The sequence below is a fragment of the Heptranchias perlo genome, chromosome 1 (assembly GCF_035084215.1).
Source record: "Heptranchias perlo isolate sHepPer1 chromosome 1, sHepPer1.hap1, whole genome shotgun sequence".
NCBI classification, from domain to species: Eukaryota; Metazoa; Chordata; class Chondrichthyes; order Hexanchiformes; family Hexanchidae; genus Heptranchias; species Heptranchias perlo.
This window is the reverse complement of record NC_090325.1, coordinates 92,800,186-92,821,311: the sequence shown is the minus strand read 5'-3', so window position 1 is coordinate 92,821,311 and position 21,126 is coordinate 92,800,186. Positions and strand designations below refer to the sequence as shown.

Here is a 21,126-nt window from a genome sequence, read left to right as displayed (position 1 = left end):
CCTGGTGACCTATCTATCAGCTGGACAAGTGATGTGTCGCTTTTTGCATCTGGGTTCACGTCTCTCCAATCTTTGGTTGTGGATTTGTAGGTCGGTGGGTAAGTCTGCTTTTTGCACGGTGTGGATGGGGGCCTGGTGAGTTTCCTTTAAGTGTATCCTGGAATATGGGACTATGTTTGGTCAATGGCAATTTGTCATTGCTAATGTTGGCAGATCAGTGTGTCAGATGAACTGTTGATGATTTGTGGAGTGAGTAAGTTTTGAGGGTTTTGGTTAACACGTTCTAGTTATTTGGCAAATCAGTTGAGCCTTGTTTTAAAATGTCTGCTCTGATCCATAAAACTGGAACCTTCCTGACAAGCTTTTAAAATTGCTCCTTTGACTTATTTCATAAGCGTTCATATTCAATACATATCTGTTGATCTTTCAAGGGTAGTGTTTGAATTTATGAAGGTCCTTTTTGCTACACTGCAGCATTTTATGGATTGCTTTCATTCATTTGTACCTATCTTAGGGCCTGCTACTGTGCTTTTTTTATGGAAGAGCATGCTGTTGTTAAGGGTTGAATAGGGTGGTTGCCATGTAACGTTAGGTGCTGCTCCACGGCAATCAGTTAGTCACAAAGGTATGTTTACGGTGGTATCCAGATGTAGTTCTGTTCCATTTATGAGATCACATACTAATTTTAAAAGATAATACAGCACTATAGGAAGATGAATAACATGCATGTTACCAATACATACAAGCTACTGATAAGTTGCATAATTGGTCTCTTGTTACAATCATGTTTTGTTTCTTCTCCTCCTCTCCCTTCCCCATACCAGATAGGGGGGGATATATGAAAATTCCTTCATGCTTGTATGACCTTGCATGGATTGGTGGCTGCCTGGTACATATAATATCAACAGACATTTTTTGCATGTCTAAAAGTTCAGAACATAATATCTGAAATTGTATTTTAACTTGTTGTAAAGCGGTGTCAAAAAACTTTTTTGTATGGTTATTATTATGATTACCTGCAATGTCTTCTCTTCCCGCTCCCGCAGTTACGTCTGGAGTCCCTCAAGGATCTATCCTTGGCCCTCTCCTATTTCTCATCTACACACTGCCCCTCGGCGACATCATCCGAAAACATAACAATCAGGTTCCACATGTATGCTGATGACACCCAGCTCAACCTCACCACCACCTCTCTTGAACCCGCCACGATTTGTCACGCTGCTTGTCTGCCATCCAGTACTGGATGAGCAGAAATTTCCTCCAGCTAAATATTGGACAGACCAAAGCCATTGTTTTCACTCGCCGCCACAAACTGTTCCCCAGCCACCGACTCCATCTCTCTCCCTGGCTACTGTGTTTGAGGCTGAACCAGACTGATTGCAACCTTGGCGTCCTATATGACACTGAGATGAGCTTCCGACCCCATATCCGCTCCGTCACCAAGACCGCCTACTTCCATCTCCGCAACGTCACCCATTTCCGCTCCTGCCTCAGCTCATCTGCTGTTGAAACCCTCATCAATGCCTTTGTTACCTCTAGACTGGACTATTCCAATGCTCTCTTGGCCGGCCTTCCATTTTCCACCCTCCATAAACTTGAGCTCATCCAAAACACGGCTGCCTGCGTCATAACTCGCACCAAGTCCCGATCACCCCTGTGCTCGCTGACCTACGTTGGCTCCCGGTCCGGCAACACCTCGATTTTAAAATTCTCATCCTTGTTTTCAAATCCCTCCATGGCCTTGCCCCTCCCTAACTCTAACCTCCTCCAGCCCTTCAACCCTCTGAGATCTCTGCGCTCCTCCAATTCTGGCTTCTTGTGTATCCCTGATTTTAATCGCTCCACCATTGGCGGCCGTGTCTTCTGTCTAGGTTATAAGCTCTGGAATTCCCTTCCTAAATCTCGTCGCCTCTCTTCCTCTCCTCCTTTAAGACACTCCTTAAAACCTACCTATTTGAACAAGCTTTTGGTCACCTGCCCTAATCTTGTCTTACGAGGCTTGGTGTGAAATTTTGTTTGATAACACTCCTGTGAAGCGCCTTGGGATGCTTTTTACTGTGTTAATGGTGTCAAGTAAATGCCAGTTGTTGTTGTTATCATACTTAAGTGAAAATTCCTCTTTTGTTTTGCCCAGCTGACACTGCAATGGATTCTTTGTTGGTACTGTCTGATGCAGCTGAAGGAGTGGCGTCTTCCTGCTTCTCAGGCTTTGAATGTGTGGCAGCTGCTCTGAGTGATGATCAAGTTAATAGTGACAGCAAAGTGGCTGACCAAACTGTCATGAAAGACCACGGAAGTAATTCAGTTGCTGTTTCTGAAAGTGTTGGAACATCTGGCTTGGATTTAACTGAAGAATTGGACTCTTCCATTGACAATGAATTGGAGAGGTCTTTCATAAACACAAGTTATGAAACTGGCCCAGAACAGTGCATGTCTTTTCAACGATACCAGCCATTTATGAACCGATATAATTCTCCCATTAGCCAGTTTTCTAGATTCTGTGTCAGTGACGAGTTGCCTCAGCTAATTCAGTCAAATTTGATATCTGCTTTGAGTGGTACGTCACATCGACAGCAAACAGGTGCTGATGATAGGGTATCTCTCAGGCACTCACCCTTAGCCTTGAATTCAAAAGACAATGAAGAAAAATTGATCCAGTGTTTTGATGGTGAAAAGAACATCTTTGAGAAAAGATCAGAAGTTCAGTCAAATTATAGCGAGTTCTCTTCGGAAGCTGTTGAAAGACCCGGCACCAAGAAGTCCTTCATTGAGTCTGGAGTTGGGAAAATTGGATTTCCGAGCAATATGAGGACAGACAGTGTAGATATTTGGACAAATCAAAGTGAAAGTAACAGTCTGTCAGCAGCCATTTCTATGAATATTGGCACTATTGGCTCAAACAAATATGGTGGTTCAGAGCATTCTAGTCAAAAGTATGACCTACATCCAAATACAGTGGACCAGCATAGTAGTGGCATTTCTGATAAAGTAATAGGAAGATTTTCTGGTACAGTTGGAAATGAAATATCATGGTTCAGACCGAGCAGAAATCCATCATCTTTAGAAAATCATGAATTATTTGAAGGACCTCAAGAATATAAAGGAACAAATGAATTAAAGCCAAATAGCAGCACCATCTCAACAAAGCCATTAGCAAATACAGGGAGTATTTCAAACAATATGCAACAAAACACAACCTGTTTTCCTTATTGGTTTGATGTAGGGCAAGATACCAGTGGTGAAAAACTCCCCAAATTAATGAACAGTGGGGAAGCAAACTATCCTCAATATTCCAATAGCGTACTTTTTACAAATGTTCCAAATATATCTCCAATATCATGGAATCCATGGGCTCCTGAGTTCCAGCCTATGAGTATGGCAAAAACTTTTGTCACTCCTGTGGCAGTGAGTCCTGTAAAACCGAGGCCTGGTGTTGCTTCAACATGGAGACCTACAGGTGCAGTGTCAAGTCCTGATCCACCTCATCTGACTATGAGATTGGGTGCCAACAACTTGCATTCAAAACCATGGTTAAACCAATATGGCATTCAGCAGCTGCAGACTTACGAGTATCCATCACCACAGCATAAGAACTGGAAGACACTGGGAACAGCGAAAGTGCTGTTTTTGATGAGGGGACTACCAGGATCAGGAAAAAGTACGCTGGCCAGGTATGACATAACTGTAAAATTTTTTTTCATTTTTGTGCAGAATTAGGATAACAATTGCAGAAAGAAAAGAATTTGCCTTTATATAGTGCCGTATCGTGTTCTCAGAGATCTTTACAACCAGTGGATTACTTTAAGTGCTGGCCTTGGTTCAGTGGTAACACTCTCACCTCTCAGTCAGAAGGTCTTTGGTTCAAGCCCCATTCCAGAGATTCGTACATAATCTCGGCTGACATTTCGGTGCAATACTGAGGGAGTGCTGCACTGTTGGAAGTGCCATCTTTCAGATGAGATGTTAAACTGAGGCCCCATCTATCTGTTCAGGTGGATGAAGAAGATCCCATGGCAATAACCAAAGAGCAGGGAAGGTCTCCCGGTTCCCTGGCCAACATTTATCCCTGAACTAGCATCACTAAAGTAGATTAACAGGTCATTTATCTCATTGCTGTTTGTGAGACCCTGCTGTTAGCAAATTGGCTGCTGAGTTTTTTTACATTACAAAAGTGACTACTCATTGGCTATGAAACACTTTGAAAGGTGCTATATAAATGCAAGTTCTTTTATTTTCTTTGTTTAGAAGAGCAGTTACTGTCCTTAAGTCGGCAAAAGGAAACAATAGTTAAAAAGTGTTGCAGTATATGCTAACTGCATTTCAATTGGTTGAAATATTTTTTACTGATTCATATTTTAATATGTTAACTTTGTACTGATTTGTGAACTATAAGTGTAAGATCACCTTATTGTCCTGTGGTTAGTTTCTCCTTATTGACCTCCTGAGCTCCACTCTACATAGCTGCAACCTGTCCAAATCCCACTGCCTGCATCCTGCCATTCACCTCTGTCCTCAGCAACCTCTGTCCAGTATTGCACTGAATTCTAAGTCTTTGTGTGTGTTTTCAAATCCCTACATGGCCTTGACCCATCCTATCGTTTTAGCCTTTCTGACGACATGTCCCAGCTAGTGTCTTTTGATCTTTCAATTCTGACATCTTGTGCCTCTGCCCTTCAGCCGCCATTGCCCTACTCTGTAAAATTCCTTTCCAAAGCCCCACTGCTGTGCTATTTCTCTCTCTGCCTTTATTGATCCTGCTTTTGCTCATCTGTCAACTCCTCTATCACCGCTTGCTGTCTATTCTTTCCTATGTAATATAATGTGGGGCATTTATTAGATTAAGTTATATAAATGCAAATTGTGAGGATGTTAGAAGATTGAAAATAATTTATTAGTTAGAACTGGGAGTCATATTGATGTGTTCATTCCATGTACATAGATGCAGACTCTGTGCACTTAATTGGTTTAGAAATCTTGAGTGCACAATTGTCAATACACTTGGTGTAGGTATTAAATTGCATTTGAAATGAAAGTTACTGAAACCAGAAGAGTATCCCAGTACATTTTGCACACAGTTTTACTAATTCCACTCCTGGAAGACCATTGATTTCAGGAAAGAAGAGAACACAGAAGGGAATTACTTTTCTGGCCTACAATCAGGTTGGGAGAGGAAGGAGAGAAATTTCCTAGTCCTAACTTCCCAACGCAATATTAAAATAAACACAGATCACTTACCTTTGCAAACATCCAACAAGCTACAAACAGCTCACAATACATTGAAAACACGTATATCAATCAAGCTTTGGCAATGGGAAGATCCATTTTGTAAGTGTCAACATCTGTCTGCAATACTTGTTATGCTTGTAATTGATCCTGTGATTAGCATTATAATGTTAAAAGACCTGTCATGTAATGGTGGAACTGTATTTTTGTCGTTAGTCAGATTTTGTCTACGCATACAGCTCCATTTAAAGACTCCCCTCAAAGCATCAGGAAATGCAGCCTCTGGCAACCTTAGAGAGAGAAAATACACAGCACCCAGAATGCAATTCTGCCTGGTTGGACCTGCAACGACAGCTTCCTCTAGCCTCTCTTCCCCTCCCCACCCCCTCGCCTCTCTTCCCCTCCCCACCCCAGCCCCCTCGCCCCAAATAAATCATCATCTTGCTCTCAACTTAACTTGACTCTTTAAGGTGAGACAGTTATATTGACCTCCCAACATTTGAGAGCTTAAGCAGGGCTAGAGGGGATCAAGTTCTCTAACCAAACCCTCTTCAACCCACGGAAGAAAAATTGAGGTTAGTGAGGAAATCAAACTGTTCCTCACATTCAAGCTGCCCCTCACAATCAAACAAGTGGGGGTGGGAATATGACGTGAACTGTAGGATCTGTACTCAATACGTCCATTCCACCCCCCCCCCACCCAGACTGAGAGCAAAGTAGGTGCTATGGATCTATAAATTGCCCCCCCTCCCCCACTGAAAGTAGAACTAGGGCCGATGGTGAAAGGAAGGTAAATTAACATTCTCCTCCTCCCCCCCCCCCCCCCCCAAACAGAAGGGAGGGAAGGGCAGCCATTGCACCCCTCTCCCTTCCCTATCCCCTTTCCACTTCCTTCTTTCCCTTCCCCACACATTTTCCTTCCCTCACTTTCCCTCCCACCTCCCCCACCTTTTCCATACACCACCAAATATTAATCCAACCTATTCAACCCAGGACTGCTACCCTCTATACAGATTTCCTTTTCCTTGTCCCAGCAGCACAGGAACCATTGTGTTACATGGAATCCTTATCATTGCAGTCTATACCCATTGCTATAACTTCCAGCCCAGTTATCAACCAGATACAGTCCCCACCGCGATTTGCCCGTGATACGCGGTGACCGGCGAATCCATCAGACTCCCTAATAGTTTCAGCGCCAGGCCCCCTCGTGGAAATTAACATCGAAATTAACTTAAAACACCTGCAGATAAGCAGCAAATATCCCGAATGAGGCATAGAGTTTAGAGCCAACATAAATAAAAGTAGTTAGACCCGTACACTTAAGAAATCAAATAATTAATGTCTGTTAAATATATTTTAAATTTAGATCATATCTCAATCTCCAGCAAATACGTTTAAGGATCGCTTAATCTCCGCCCAAGCAAAATACCAACGGTACAATTATTGAATCAGGTTGAATGTCTTTCTATGTATTTTCCTAATTATAGGGAAAGAAAAGTTACTATTTACTGCATTTTCTACTTCAAATTGATCATCTCCTGGTTTGTACAGTGTTAAAAGTTTGGATTGGCAGAGTTGCGGTAAGAATTCTTTGCTGCAGAAAGTGATTGTCAACAGCTCTATTAAGAGTTACCCACCGCCTCTGAAAGAACTGCTCTGACACCTGGAATCGTTTGACTATTCATTCCAATACTTGTACCAAACACGTTTCAGAGACCAGATGTAGTTTTTGTTTCAATCTGGTAAAGAAATTCTCAAAAAGCAGCTTCACAGCCCAGTTCAATCTTTGTGTCGCTGTTGAATTTACCGACTATTGTATTTTGTTACTGTCATCTACAACTAACGGCAGTGACAATCTGGAACCAAATATACAGTAATCCTAATCGAACTGCATAAATCAAAGCAAGTGAGAGAGAAATAGAGAGTAAGAGGGAAGACCAAGAAGAGAGAACTTAAACAGAAAAAATCGCACTGCGAAAAACTGCTTGAACTGCCTGAAATAGCGGCCCGCTTAATACAGTTTAAGTAGCGCCTTTGTAATTGACGCCTATGGTAATGGAAAATGGTTCGCGCCATTTGCCCGATTATAGGGGGCAGTCTGTGATAAACGGGGACGGTGAAAGTGGTGGGGACTGTATTTATCTAGCTCAGGAATTAATTGACTCGGCCTCAACTATTTTTCTTGGGCACCAGTTCTGCATGTCTGCTGTTCAGTGAGGTTAAAAGTCAATCTTAATTGAGGTTTGTTAATTTTAAACCTGTGACCTTCAGTTCTGTGCACACATTAAAAGTCAAATAGCTTACCTATTTCTGCATCGTCTATATCTTTCACCCATTTAAACAGCTGGATCATGTTCATTTTGTTTCCTTTTCTTCATTTGAGACAGTTCTGCAAATATCGCTTCATAATTTAGAGCTATCAAGTTGTTTGACATTTGCTTTGACATTTTATTGTATATAAACTTTTCAGATCCAGTTCCCCCAGTGCTTCAGTTGAGTATTTTCACAACATGTTGTATTAATCTAAACAAAACAGAAAGTCCTGCATTTGATTCCATGGTCTGCTTAGGTTAGCTGATATCAGCCTGGAAACAGTAACAGTTGGTCTTAGCAGCCCTATCCTGTGAAGGTTGGGGGGGGGGGCAAACAAAATCAGTGGCAACTAATTGCTATCTAGCGATTCCTGCTGGAATGGTAATGTGTGTCATTGTTGGGCGAGAACAAGATTGGGTTTGGCTGTAATGCCATCACACTTAAATAGCTTGCTGACCGTTGCTGTTTAGGCAATTGTGGCCAACTGCAACAGAGCCACATGCAGTTATTCTGTGGCAGAAAGTGGCTATTTCCCTTTCCATCTGTTTGGCTGCACAGCTTATTCTGTGTATCCGGAGCAGTCACGTGCACTGGGCTGACAATGGCATTGACTGCAGAGGGGAATTGATATTTTGAGAGAGGGGAAGTGACCTTTCACGATGTCCCAAAGCACTTTACATCCAATTAAGTTCTTATGGAGGGTAGTCACTGTGTTATGTAGGAAATGTGGCAGCCAACATGTGCACAGCAAGGTCCCACAAACAGCAACGAGATAATGACTAGATAATTTTTTTGGTTGAGGGGTAAATATTGGCCAAGATACTGGGGAGAACCTGCTTTTCTTCTAAATAGTGCCTTAGGATCTTTTACATCCACCTGAGAAGGCAAATGGGGCCTCAGTTTAACATTTCATCCAAAAGACGGCACCTTCAACAGTGCACCACTCCCTCAGTACTGCACTGAAGTATCAGCCTAGATTATATGCTCAAGTCTTTGGAGCGGGACTTGAGCCCACAACCTTCTGACTCAGAAGCGAGAGTGCTACCGATTTGAGCCATGGCTGACTCAAGAAGGTAGGAGTGTATTTGAAGGTGGAGTGTGGGCAGCAACAAGAGAGGAGTGGGTATGCAGTTGAGCAGGCAGTGGAGTCTTGGGAAGTGTGGCATTAAATGTGGTTGAGCAAGGGGTAGCTATGAGTTGTATTTTGAAACTTTCAGGTCTGCCAAAAGGTGTTGCCATCATCAACAGCAAAATACCCTGACTTCATACCGCTAACGTTACTTTTGGTATCACTCTCCCTGACCCAGAATTGTGTCAAGCTGTAGTGTATAAGAGCCTGAAAATTTGTGGCTGTTTGTCAGATACAAATTTCTGCCTCTGGCAGGTTGCAAGGTTATCCAAATTTGGGTGTAGGGTTCATGGACTTTTTAAAAAAAAAAAATTCTTTGACAAGGTACCGCTACTGAAGCAGAGACCATGTCAATATTTGAGAATAGGTTAGATAGGCATTTGAAGGAAAGGGGAATAAAAGGATATGGAGTTAGAACTAATGCTGGTGTGGAGGATAAATACCAACACAGGCTGGTTGGACTGTTTCCTGTTTTTTCTGTTTCTTTGTAATATGTAATTTCTATGTAATAAGTGCTTCCTTAAAGAATGGAAATTGGGTATTCAAGGGCTGCTGGTGCTCATGGAGTTAGGATCTAAGCTGAAGAGCAAGGTCTCGAGGGTAGTAGTCTCAGGATTATTCCTCGTACTAGTTAGGGAGAGGAAAATTACATGCATCAATTTGTGGTTTAAGAATTTGTGATTTCAGATTTCTGGGGTGTTGCGACAAATTCTGAGAGAAGCAGAAGCTGTACAGAAGGGATGGGCTTCTCAAGGACACTGGTGCCATTTTCATTCAGGTGGAGATGTTTAGTTAGATAGTGGGAAAGATTTAAAAAGCATGCGACTGGCAAGATGGACAAAAACTAGGAAACTTGAAGATCCAAGATGCTAACCACAGATAAACGAGGCTTCAAGAGTAGCAAAGTGAGGGGAAAAATAACATAAACCATATAATATTAGAGATGCTAGGATGGAGAACACGGAGAGGGGACAAAAGAGGGACAATCCACCAGTATAGCCGTGAGCAAAAGAAGGAAATAATGAAGGAGAAAAGCTTACCCATAACAATAAGGAAAAAGATTTGAGTTACAACATTGTTAAGAGATAGAGAAAGCAAAAAGGGAGGGGATATCTTGTTACATAGTAAGGTAGGGGTTTCAGCCACAGAAATAAATATTTACCGAGTTATAATATACTGATAGAGTTTCTGTGGGTTGAGCTAAGGAGTAAAAACAGGCACACTATAATATTGGGTGTCATTTATAGATTGCTAAATTTTTTGGAAGAAATTCAAGAGGAAAATTCAGAGAGGAGTGTAGAAATAATGCAGTAATAAAGTGAAACTTTAACCTTTTGAGAGATAAATTGGAAGAGCACATCTGACGGAAGTTTAAATGAGAAGGGATTTGTAGAATGCAGTCACAACTGTTTTTCTGAGTCAGTACATTGCAAATGCAACAAGCTAAGTTGAACTACTGACTTGGTTCTGGCTAATGGAGCAAATCACAAAGAACTGTAAAATTTTACAGCACAGAAGGAGGCCATTTGGACCGTTGTGCCTATACCGGCTCTTTGAAAACCCCATTCCGCTGCCCTTTCCCTCCACCCTTTTAAACTTTTCTGTTTAAAATATTTATCCACTTCCCTTTTAAAACCTATTATGCTTAAGAAGAATTGAATACAAAAATGAAGAAGTCATGATGACTCTACAAGATGATGGTTGGACCACGTGTGGAGTACTGTGTGCGCTTTTGGGCTCCTCACTAATGGTGGGATATACCAATTCTGGAGAAAGTGCAAAGCAGATTATGAGGATGATATGAGGGATTGTGGGGTCTGTGACACAAGGTAAGAAGATTAGAGCAACTAGAGCTGTATTCTTTCAAACTGAGAAGATGAGATAGGGGCGATTGATAGAGGTTCTTGAAATGAGGCGCCGAATTACGACGCAGACAAGAAGGACCCAATGGCAATTTCTTGTGCTAAAATTTATGTTACCACGGAAATAAGCAAAAGCCATTTCCAAATTGAAAAAGTACACCTTTTTCTGATACAAACTTATTATACAGTTTAGTTACCTGAACTTAGAGTTATCAAACATAACTAATGAGTCTCCATTGCACTTGGATAGAATGCTTGTTCAACAGGGGCCTAATGGAATGATTTTAAGCACAGATGACTATTTTAGTCGGAGTGGACTCTACCAGTTTGATCCCAGTTTGATCGGAGAGGCTCATGAGTGGAACCAAAAAAGAGGTGAGAAATTCTTGGTTACTGTAGACATTATTACAGTACATTGGAAGATGGGAATTTAATACAATGTTCACCTCTGTGTAAACAGCAATCATTAACTTGTCAACTTAGTCATTTCAAAAATTACTTGAATATTCTCCTTTCATAGATGTAGAATTCTTACTCAAAATGGGCAGGTTTAGAAATGTCTTTAAGAAGCTGAGTGTCAGCTTTGAGTTTTTAAAGCATGCAAGAACAGGCTGGGATGACTCATCATTTTATTTTTGTCAGTAAAACAAAACTGAAAGGTTGTGGGGCGGTGGTGGCCTTATGTTGGTATACAATGCAAGCTTGACCAATTATTTTCCCTCACCATACCCCAGGTTTTTCAAATAATGGTATTCTTGGAAGGGGGAAACTGGGTGGAATTAGGTTTGAATCTTGACTGGACCAATGGATAAAAATATCTCTCTCCTATTTATCATTGTTGTTTGTTGAAGAAGCTCTTTAAAGCTTGCAGAAAAGTACAGAATCTGACCGAAATTGATATTAATTGCCTTCAGCCATCTAGGCCCTAAGCTCTCCCTAAACTCCTCCACCGCCCCACCGCCCCCCCCTCCTTCTTTAAACCCCTCCTTAAAACTCACTTCTTTGATCAAGTTGTCCTAATCATAGAATTATAGAAAAGTTACATTCCGGAAGGAGGCCATTCGGCTCATCGAGTCCATGCCGGCTCTATGCAAGAGCAATCCAGCTAGTTCCACTCCCCTGCCCTATCCCTGTAGCCCTGCAAATTTTTTCCTTTCAAGTACTTAGCCAATTCCCTTTTGAAAGCCATGATTGAATCTGCCTCCACCACCCCCTCTGGCAGTGCATTCCAGATCCTAACTACTCGCTGTGTTGAAAAAAAAGTTTTTCTTCATGTCATCTTTGGTTAGAATCATAGAAAGTTACGGCACAGAAGCAGGCCATTCGGCCCATTGTGTCCATGCCGACCGAAAAAGAGCTATCTAGCTTAATCCCACTTTCCAGCACTTGGTCCGTAGCCCTTTAGGTTACGGCACTTCAAGTGCACATTCAAATGCGTCACCTCACACTTCTCTGGATTGAATTCCATTTTCCACTTTTATGCCCACCTGACCAGTTGATTGATATCTTCCTGCAGTCTACAGCTTTCTTCCTCACTATCACCACGCAGCCAATTTTTGTATCATCTGCAAACTTCTTGATCATGTCCCTTACATTCAAATCTAAATCATTAATATATATCACAAAAAGCAAGGGACCTAGTACTGGGCCCTGAGGAACTCCACTGGAAACAGCCTTCCAGTCACAAAAACACCCATCGACCATTACCTTTTGCTTCCTGCCACTGAGCCAATTTTGGATCCAACTTGCCACTTTTCCTTGGATTCCATGGGCGTTTACTTTTTTGACCAGTTTGCCATGTGGGACCTTATCAAAAGCCTTGCTAAAATCCACGTAGACTACATCAAACGCGTTACCCCCATCTACCCTCCTTATTACCTCCTCAGAAAATTCAATCCATGCTGACTGTCCTTGATTAACCCGTGCCTTTCTAAATGATTAGTCATGCTGTCCCTCAGTATTGGTTCCAATAATTTGCCCATCGCCGAGGTTAGACTGACAGACCTATAATTATTCGGTCTATCCCTTTCTCCCTTTTTAAACAACGGTACAACGTTAGCAGTCCTCCAATCCTCCTGCACCACGCCTGTAGCCAGGGAGGATTGGAAAATGATGGTCAGAGCCTCCGCTATTTCCTCCCTTGCTTCTCTTAACAGCCTGGGAAACATTTCGTTCGGGCCTGGCGATTTATCTACTTTCAAAGATGCTAAACCCTTTAATACTTCCTCTCTCACTGTTTATCCCATCCAATATTTCAAATTCCTCCTCCTTAACTATAATCTCTGCATCGTCTCCCTCTTTTGTGAAAACAGATGCAAAGTATTCATTAAGAACCGTACCAACATCTTCCACCTCCATACATAGGTGACCTTTTTGGTCTCTAATAGGCCCTACTCTTTCCTTAGTTATTTTCTTGCTCTTTATGTATTTATTAAACATCTTTGGGTTTTCCTTGATTTTACTTGCCAGTATTTTTTCATGCCCTCTCTTTGCTTTCCTAATTTCCTTTTTAATTTCACCCCTGCACTTTCTATACTCCTCTAGGCTTTCTTCAGTGTTGAACTCTCGGTATCTGATATAAGCTTCCTTTTTTTTTGCTGTATCTTACCCTGTATGCTAATATTTCCTTTTTTGGCTCCGTGTGGATTTTTGACTGTATACTCTTCTGTGAAGCGCCTTGGGTCATTTTTCTATGTTAATGATGCTAAATAAATGCAAGTGGTTGTTATTGTAAAGAGGCAGTGTTAGGTTCCCTGCAGACCCAGCTGGTGAAGGCAGTGAGTAGCTGAGCCACAGAAGCCAGGAAGATCCTAGATTCCATTCCTATTTTATGCTGAGGTGTTGAAACTCAGGATGGTGGTAGGGTGCTATAATTGAGCTTAGCACTACTGGGTAGGGGACAGGAAACTGTAAAGGGTTCTCGTCCCTGAATATTAACCAGAAACTCCTGTTGGAAATGCAGATGTCAGATGAGAGCAGGTTTAGACTTGCTGTCTTTAATTGCCTACCAACAATGCCCGTCTAGATTAATATATGAGAAATGGTCGCTTCGGTGAAGTATGGAGGAAGCTGTGGAATTGTACTCGAGCTGGGAGTCAGTGGCGTTCACAGAGGAGGGGGAGAGGAGAGAAGAGAAAATTGGCAGAAATGATGGCTGGTGTAGAAAGTAAAAAAAAAATGACACTTAACATTCTTCTGAGCTTGGGACTAAGGAATCAGAGATCACTTTGCATCTGGTCATAATCTCAGAGTGTGTGATAGGGATATTGAATGTGAAAGCTGGAAAATGTATTCCTTTCCACAGTGCTAAACCAAAAACAGACTTCAAAATCTTAACTCTGAAATGGATCTTGTGCCTGTTAGCATTCTGTAAGAAACTGGGGTACTAAATTTGCAGTCTGTGGGGGGAAAAAAAAACAGAAGTCCAAACATTCAGCACTAGTGGAAAATGAGGTGTAAGAAGAAACGTTTACAAAAGAAACAATACATTTTGGCACAAAAATAGTGCCTTTTTTTAAAGAAAGATTCTTAGTTTACAGTGACATTTGCATATTAGAAATGTGTTTAGTAAGTTTGCTTTTTGAATGATTTGTATAATGTTCTCATCGAACACTTGTAGATTTAAAGGAAACATGAACAGATAAATCAAGTTTATTTAACTAAACTTGAATCTCAAGTAATATGCACTGTTGTCATTCATTTTACGTTTTTTTTTGAGTACAATTTAATTTTGATCATTTTATTTCAGCCAAAGATGCCATGGAAAAAGGTTATTCTCCTGTTATAATAGATAACACAAACACACAGGCCTGGGAGATGAAACCTTACATTGCTATGGTTAGTGAAAACTATTTAGAAATGACTTGTATAGTCTGGATGTTTCTGTAAACATGCAGTATCTTGTAAAGTATGTCAATTTCTTTGAAATACTAAATGTTGTTTCATATTTTTTTCATATGCATTGTGCCCCTTTTATGGAGGTACTGGATGGTGTGGAAATAATAGTTGCAGAAATAGAACCTTTTGGAGTGGTTGAGTTCTTGGTTGCCTAATACTGTTCAATGCATAGTGGTTTGAAGAGAGAATGGATGTTTTCTAGCAGAAAACAAAGTACCCAAACTGTTGGATGAATTTAGGTCAAAAGTTCTACAATTTGACACATGCAAAGCTAGATATGTTATTTTTCTCATCACATCTGCAACCAGAGTGGAAAAAAAATGCCTATGTACCACACACAGATGCACACTCGAGTCCTGGCCAAGAGAGTGAGCAGGCAACCTGTGTGGGTTGGTAAAGCTCACTTTGCTGGAGCAAAATACTGAAGCGTTGGAGCAAAATCATTAAAAATTATTTTTAAGCCCATCTTTACTCGTCTTGCTAATGCAACGTAACACTCTTGACATTATGGGTTATCTAACTGTTCCTATAAAATTTGGTGCACGCTCCCTTTATTTTCACACCTTTTAATTCTTTTATTCATCTCCTGTCTCTTTTAAATGTGAGTTACTTTTGTACATTTTGTCAGACAAAGCTTAAATGTTCCACTGTAGAATTGGTTAACAGCTCCTTTTCCACCTGAAAGGCATTGAAGGTGTGAACAACTAATTTTCATTGAGGGTTCTGATGAAGGATCATGGACCTGAAATGTTATCCCTATCTTCCTCTCCACAGATGCTGCCTGATCTGCTGAGTGTTTCTAGGATTTTCCGTTTTCAATTTTAATTTTCACTGAGCAGCGTCATGCATCTCGCTGCTGGTCCTTTTGTAATACTTTCTATGCAATTATGTGTCCGTTTGCTAGCAATATTCCTAACTGTTAATTGTGTAGCAGTGAGAAACTATATATGGAAGAAAATCTGAAGGAGAAAAAAAATTATATATTTAAAAATCAATAAAGGTTTGAGAGGCCCTTAAAATAATTTGTTTGATTTGAACTGTTGGGACTCTGGTGGGGGTGGGGGGAATGTTAGCCTCGAGAGGAGTGTAGCCAGAATTACCTCTGATGAATATTAAAATCAATGAGCCCCAAGTTTTTCCGTAGTGTTCTAATCTTGGGTCACAACAGCCCTTAATCAGCAGCTGTAGTCGTGAATGTGTGGAGAAGGGAGAAACTACTGCTGATGAATGTTATCCAGTGCTCCCTTGAAATGAATCTTCAACAAAAAACTTTACCTTTCAAAATGTGGACAACTTAAGGTGAACTGCTGATTTTAGTTTGAAAATATTAAGGACAAAAAAGTTGAATGATTTTTATTTCATGATCAGAAGTTCATTATATATATTTTTGCCATATGCATGATGTAATTTCCATTAAATGTTTTATATTTTGTAGGAATAACATCACTGTCTAACTACTGTAGTTGTTTCCCCTTTTGAAAATTCACTTTAAGGGAATATTGAATACATTGACATTCTAAACCCACATTGCATAATCAAATAATCAGCACCCACTGTTTCCAGCTGCATTGAAACCAAATCACAAAGTATATTGCACAAACAGCAAAATTGCTGCTTCAATGCAACATGTGTTGGTGTTACTGGGCATCATCACGGAATTAACCTCTACAATACAACCTGGGGTAGTGGGCAGCTCGTGAGGATGTTAGAGGACATGGAGGCCAATCCCTGCGCAGTAATTTTGGTCTTAAACCCTTTCTCATGTGATAAACATGTTTTAACCTCTTAATTAACTACTTTAATAGGATACATTAAGAAGGCCTGTAAGTTATAGTGATATTAACACTACTTTTTTATTCAGGGGAGGCAGGGGAAAAATTCATGATACTTATAAAGGGGATCGACAGTTGGTGGGGCACGTCCATGATAGAATAATCATACATGGACTTTGGGTGGAGCATGTTGAATAGCCTTTTCTCATTCTGGACTTTGTGTATCCCAGTTATGGTGATAACTATAACTTAAGATTTGCAAAAGATGGCACTGTGGCTGAGAGAGAGCACATTTTACAGTCACATCAGATAGGTTCCATTTATAATAATTTATGTTTTAACTTTAGTCATGTTAATTACTTGCCCAACATGTGGTACAAAGAAAGCATGAGGAGCCATGTTATCCCAGTCATGGAGCAGATCTTAACCATCATTTATGAATTACCCAAACCCACTTTGATTTAGATTCCACTGTTGTTATCTATGTTTTTCTTTGTGTATATGATATGTCTCCCATGCTCACAGTGAGTTGTAGGATACCTTTTTTTATAATAGGGGTGGTGTGTCATGCAATGCACAATGTATTATCACAGCCCCAGGACCACTGATTTTATGGTGATTGAACAAGTTCAATTCAGTTTTTATTGTGTGGTAGTCTGGAATTTTTAACGGGCATTCTGAGTTCGGATCCTGCTGCTTTTATCCTGTTGCGAAAACTATAAATCAATGGCCATCATTAGTATATTTTTCTTCACCTAATTTTTACTTAATCTTTTATAAGGCCTGCAATGCACAGGAAGATGGTACACAGCAAATTGGAGGTAGTTATGTGGAGATTAGCAGCAGTCAGTAGTTTGTGGGTTTTAGCAGCAATTATGGCATTGCTGGGCATTGGAAGCATTTAGGAGGATCTGTTAATAAGTGTATGGCTGTGGTATGGAGGGATACCTAGGGTTTGGTAGCCTTAGGGACTGGAACATGAAGTTTGATTTACTCTGCAATTCCTAGCATCTAGCAGTAGTCGGTTAGGAGGTTATGAAGTTTGGCAGCAGTGAGGAAAGTCCCTGGGTATGGTAGCACTATGTGAAGTGAGGGGTATTTCTGGAATTTTCAAACTATTTGGTAAAACAAGTTTGTACCGATGCCAAGATGTGTGTTGGGTTTTCTAAGGAGAAAATACATTTTCTATTAGCATTGATTATTTTGGAATTTAATTTTTAACTTTGTTCTTGGGATGTGGACAATGCTGGCAAGGCTGCATTATATGCCTAGTTGCCCTGCAAAGGTGGTGGTGATGGACTTTCCCCTTGAACTGCTGCAGTCTTTGCAGTGATGATGCTTCCATGATGGTTTTAGATCCAAAATTTCAGGATTTTGACCAAACAGCTATAAAGGAACATCAGTGTACATCCAAATCATGATGGTGTATGACTTGGAGGTCATGGTGTTGCCATGATGTTAATGCTGTTGGCCTCCCTGATGGTAGAGAGCTGGGAGGAGCTATCACTGAGCCTGTGAGACTGATTCCTAAAATTAGAGAGCTGAATTATGAGGTAATATTGTTTACCCTGAGACTTTACTCTCTGAGGAAGAGCAAGATGAAGGGGAGTTCTGTAAGATTTTCACAGTTATGGAGAATTTGGATCCAGAAATGTTCTTCTGTCAAATACAGGATTTTAGGACGAGGAGATGGCAAAAGAAAATAGGAAATTTAGAAAACTTTTTATTAAGAGTGTGATAGAATTGTGGAGCAGATTGCCAGCAGGGATGTTGGAACAGAAAGCTGTGGCAGGTTTTAGAAAAGGACTGGATGAATTTCTATTAGGAAAAAATACGACTATTAGTTCCAAAATCACGGGAAGGAAATTGATAGGTGAATTTGAATGGTAGGCCAAAATAAGAAAGAGGAAGAAAGACATAAAGACTTGAATTTATATAGCGCCTTTCATGACATCCCAAAGCACTTTACAGCCAATTAAGTACTTTTGACCCATTCCCAACCAGTTTGGCCACTGCTAACGGGTTCCCAACCTCTCCTGCCTTTCAGCAGCTTTTTACTGTTTTTTTCAGAGGTTAGGCTTCGAGGCAAAATTTAATATGCATAGGGTAATTTTATGGGTAAGCTGAAATACATTTTGCAAATTTTGTACATTTTTGTGTTATGCAATAAACTGTGCAATTCAACTGTGTGCGGATGGCAGGTTGAGGCAAAAATATTGGTGGTTGAGAAAATGTGAGCAAAAATATTTTGAGCAACTTAGTTCATTGTCTTTGTTTTTTATTGGTAGATTTTCTTCATTGCTCAGAGCTATTTGTTCTACGATGTGACCAAAAGCTTTGAATTTTTTTTGTGATTTTGATTCGCTCAGTTTCTGTTCTTTAAATTGGTAGTCATTGCTCATAGTAAAAGTTCTGATTTGTTACTGTTTTAGGAAAGAGATTCAGTTGAAAGTGTGACACAGAATTTGCATGTATACATGTGCAGTGTTAAGTGTGATGGATAAAATGCACACTGAATGTGTAGTAGCTGATTTCCAATGGTGTTGCTCATGGTAAGTTTGATGTGCTGTTTCATAAAGACAGGAGCACTATAGCATTTAACATGCAATGTATTATTCTACTGCTTACGCGAAGCTGCGTCACTTAAGGCCCATAAGGCATAATTGCAGTTGGGTAAGTATTGGGTGAGCTTATACACAGTTAACAAACTGCAGACATTGTGGCTCCAGTATTTCCTTTGTTAGAGAATTCGTACATTCCCAGTATCTGCCTTTTTTTTACACTTTTTATTTTCCTCCAAATGTGACACAGAAATATTCAATAGTTGATGACTTCTGACATGTGATAGACAGGAAGTATACACATAGATAATTTTTTTTATTGTATGGCCTCATTGATCACGTGTGGTGTTGCACACGAGTAGTTAAGACCAGAATGTGGTCTTCAGTGAAATGGGGTTAGAGGCTATGTGCACAGATGTAATTCAGTCTCCCATTTTAAAATAAAACATTCTATTCTTATTTTTATATTTCCATTTTCAATTCCTTTGTCCACATTTATAATTTTTTACATTAAAGGCGTTATATAAATGCAAGTTGTTGGGATGTGGAAATAGGGGCGGGTGCACTTCTTGATGGAGTTTGGAAAGAAGTTTCAAAAATTCTGCCTTAAGAAAGTGAGGCTGATAATGTGATTGACATCCATTGCACTTTCAAAGTATCAGGCGCCCGCTCCCCACATTATTGAGCATAGAGGCCTGATGGGTTCAGTGCTGTCCAATGCAGCCAGACAGTGTGAAGAGTGTTTGCATCCATTATCCTGCAAGGTCAACTTATTTTGGCACAAGCAAATAGCGGATCTAGGTAACTGTGGTCTCATTTTTAGGTTCCATTGAAGCAAGTGTTTTTAATTGTTTGCTGGATTACAAATAACTAGTACTTTCTTACAACAGCTAGATAAAATATATAGCCCAGCTGCATAAGCCTATTGAGAATTTGAAAGCAGTGGTTGCTTTCGAATTCTCAACATTAATTAAAAAAAGGAGGTGCTGTACTCGTTCGTCCATGCATATCTATCTTTCTCTCTCTTTACCTAAAATTCTAAAATTTACGCTGCAGCTTGTTTTGAAATCTTTTGGAAAAGATATGCTTAAGTTGTGAGAATAATGCTAAAAGATGAAAAATCAAATACATAAATTAAGGAACAAATAATAATCAACGTAGGTCATTAATGGTTTTCACGGATATTGGACAGAGTTGCTGAATTTGACCTAAAGCAAAAGGAAAGATTGGAATGTATAATAAACAGAATTAGATGTAATTAATTCACCGTAAGTCTGTGGTCCTGATAATACATTGTGTGTTATAGGGCATAGCACCTCTAACTTACCATGAGCAATGATGTGGGAGATCCACTTTTAAGCATACAGTATAAAAATAATTTTTCAGAATGCAGTTTGTGATATGTATTATGTGTATTAGGATGTATGTGTATAATAGAAATCTTACATTGATCTGCCTTTATTGAAAACTGAAAGCATTCTTATGGCATTTTAAGACTGTGAAGTATGTGTTAAAGCTACAATTGTTTGTTTCAGATTAATTTATTTTATCACAGATTTTGAAGCCTTTTACTTGTTTTATACAGGCTTTTAAACACAATTATAAAGTTGTATTTCGTGAACCAGATACCTGGTGGAAGTTTAAACCACGGGAGCTTGAACGGTGAGATTACCTTTTTTTCTGTCTTGGTGATGTGAAATCATGGCAACACTAGTTGCTTTGCTCATGATCCATTAAAGTGAAGGAAAGTAAAGAACTTGTCAAATGGCGCCCCAAAGCGCTTCATATTCAATAATTATTTGTGAAGTGCAGTCACTGTTATGTAGAGAAACTTGGCAGCCATTTTGCATACAGCAAGGTTGCACCAACAATAAATTAATTAAATGACCAGGCAATTTGTTTTGGGTGGTGCTGGTTGAGGGATGGATGCTGGGAGAATTCCCTGGTTCTCTGTAAAAATCTCATGGCATTATTCAAATTCACCTGAGCCAGTAGGCAGGGTTTTGGTTTAACATCTCTTCTGAAAGATGGCACCTCTGATCGTGCAATGCTCCCTTAAAGTGTGTGCTCAAATCCTGGACTGAGGTGAGAGTGTTATCAGCTGAGCGAAGCTGAAGTAGTAAAACAACTTTGAAAATGGCATTTTTGGTGCCAGAACGATAAGATCCACATCAGAGGAACACTTGAGATGTTTATCCAACCAAACGCTGTAGTAATCCCAATGGTATATAACCATTCTGTTTTGGTTTTGCTGATGCAGAAAATGTTATAATGTGCTCAGAATGCTTAGAAGTCATCCAAAAACCAATGTTCTAACAAAGTTGCACCATTTGAAGAGCAGTTTGTAGGTCAAAATGGTGGCATTTCTT

At 40.1% G+C, this 21,126-nt stretch overlaps 1 protein-coding gene across 1 annotated transcript in view; it reads left to right on the top strand.

The window, feature by feature from the left end:
• n4bp2 (NEDD4 binding protein 2) overlaps positions 1-21,126 on the top strand; it is an 86,405-nt gene that overhangs the window by 8,168 nt on the left and 57,111 nt on the right. Inside the window, exons 2-5 of the mRNA XM_067988482.1 lie at positions 2,135-3,671; positions 10,778-10,902; positions 14,276-14,364; positions 20,343-20,419. Of these exons, the coding sequence (XP_067844583.1) occupies positions 2,135-3,671; positions 10,778-10,902; positions 14,276-14,364; positions 20,343-20,419 (1,828 nt within the window). The remainder of the gene's footprint in view (positions 1-2,134; positions 3,672-10,777; positions 10,903-14,275; positions 14,365-20,342; positions 20,420-21,126) is intronic.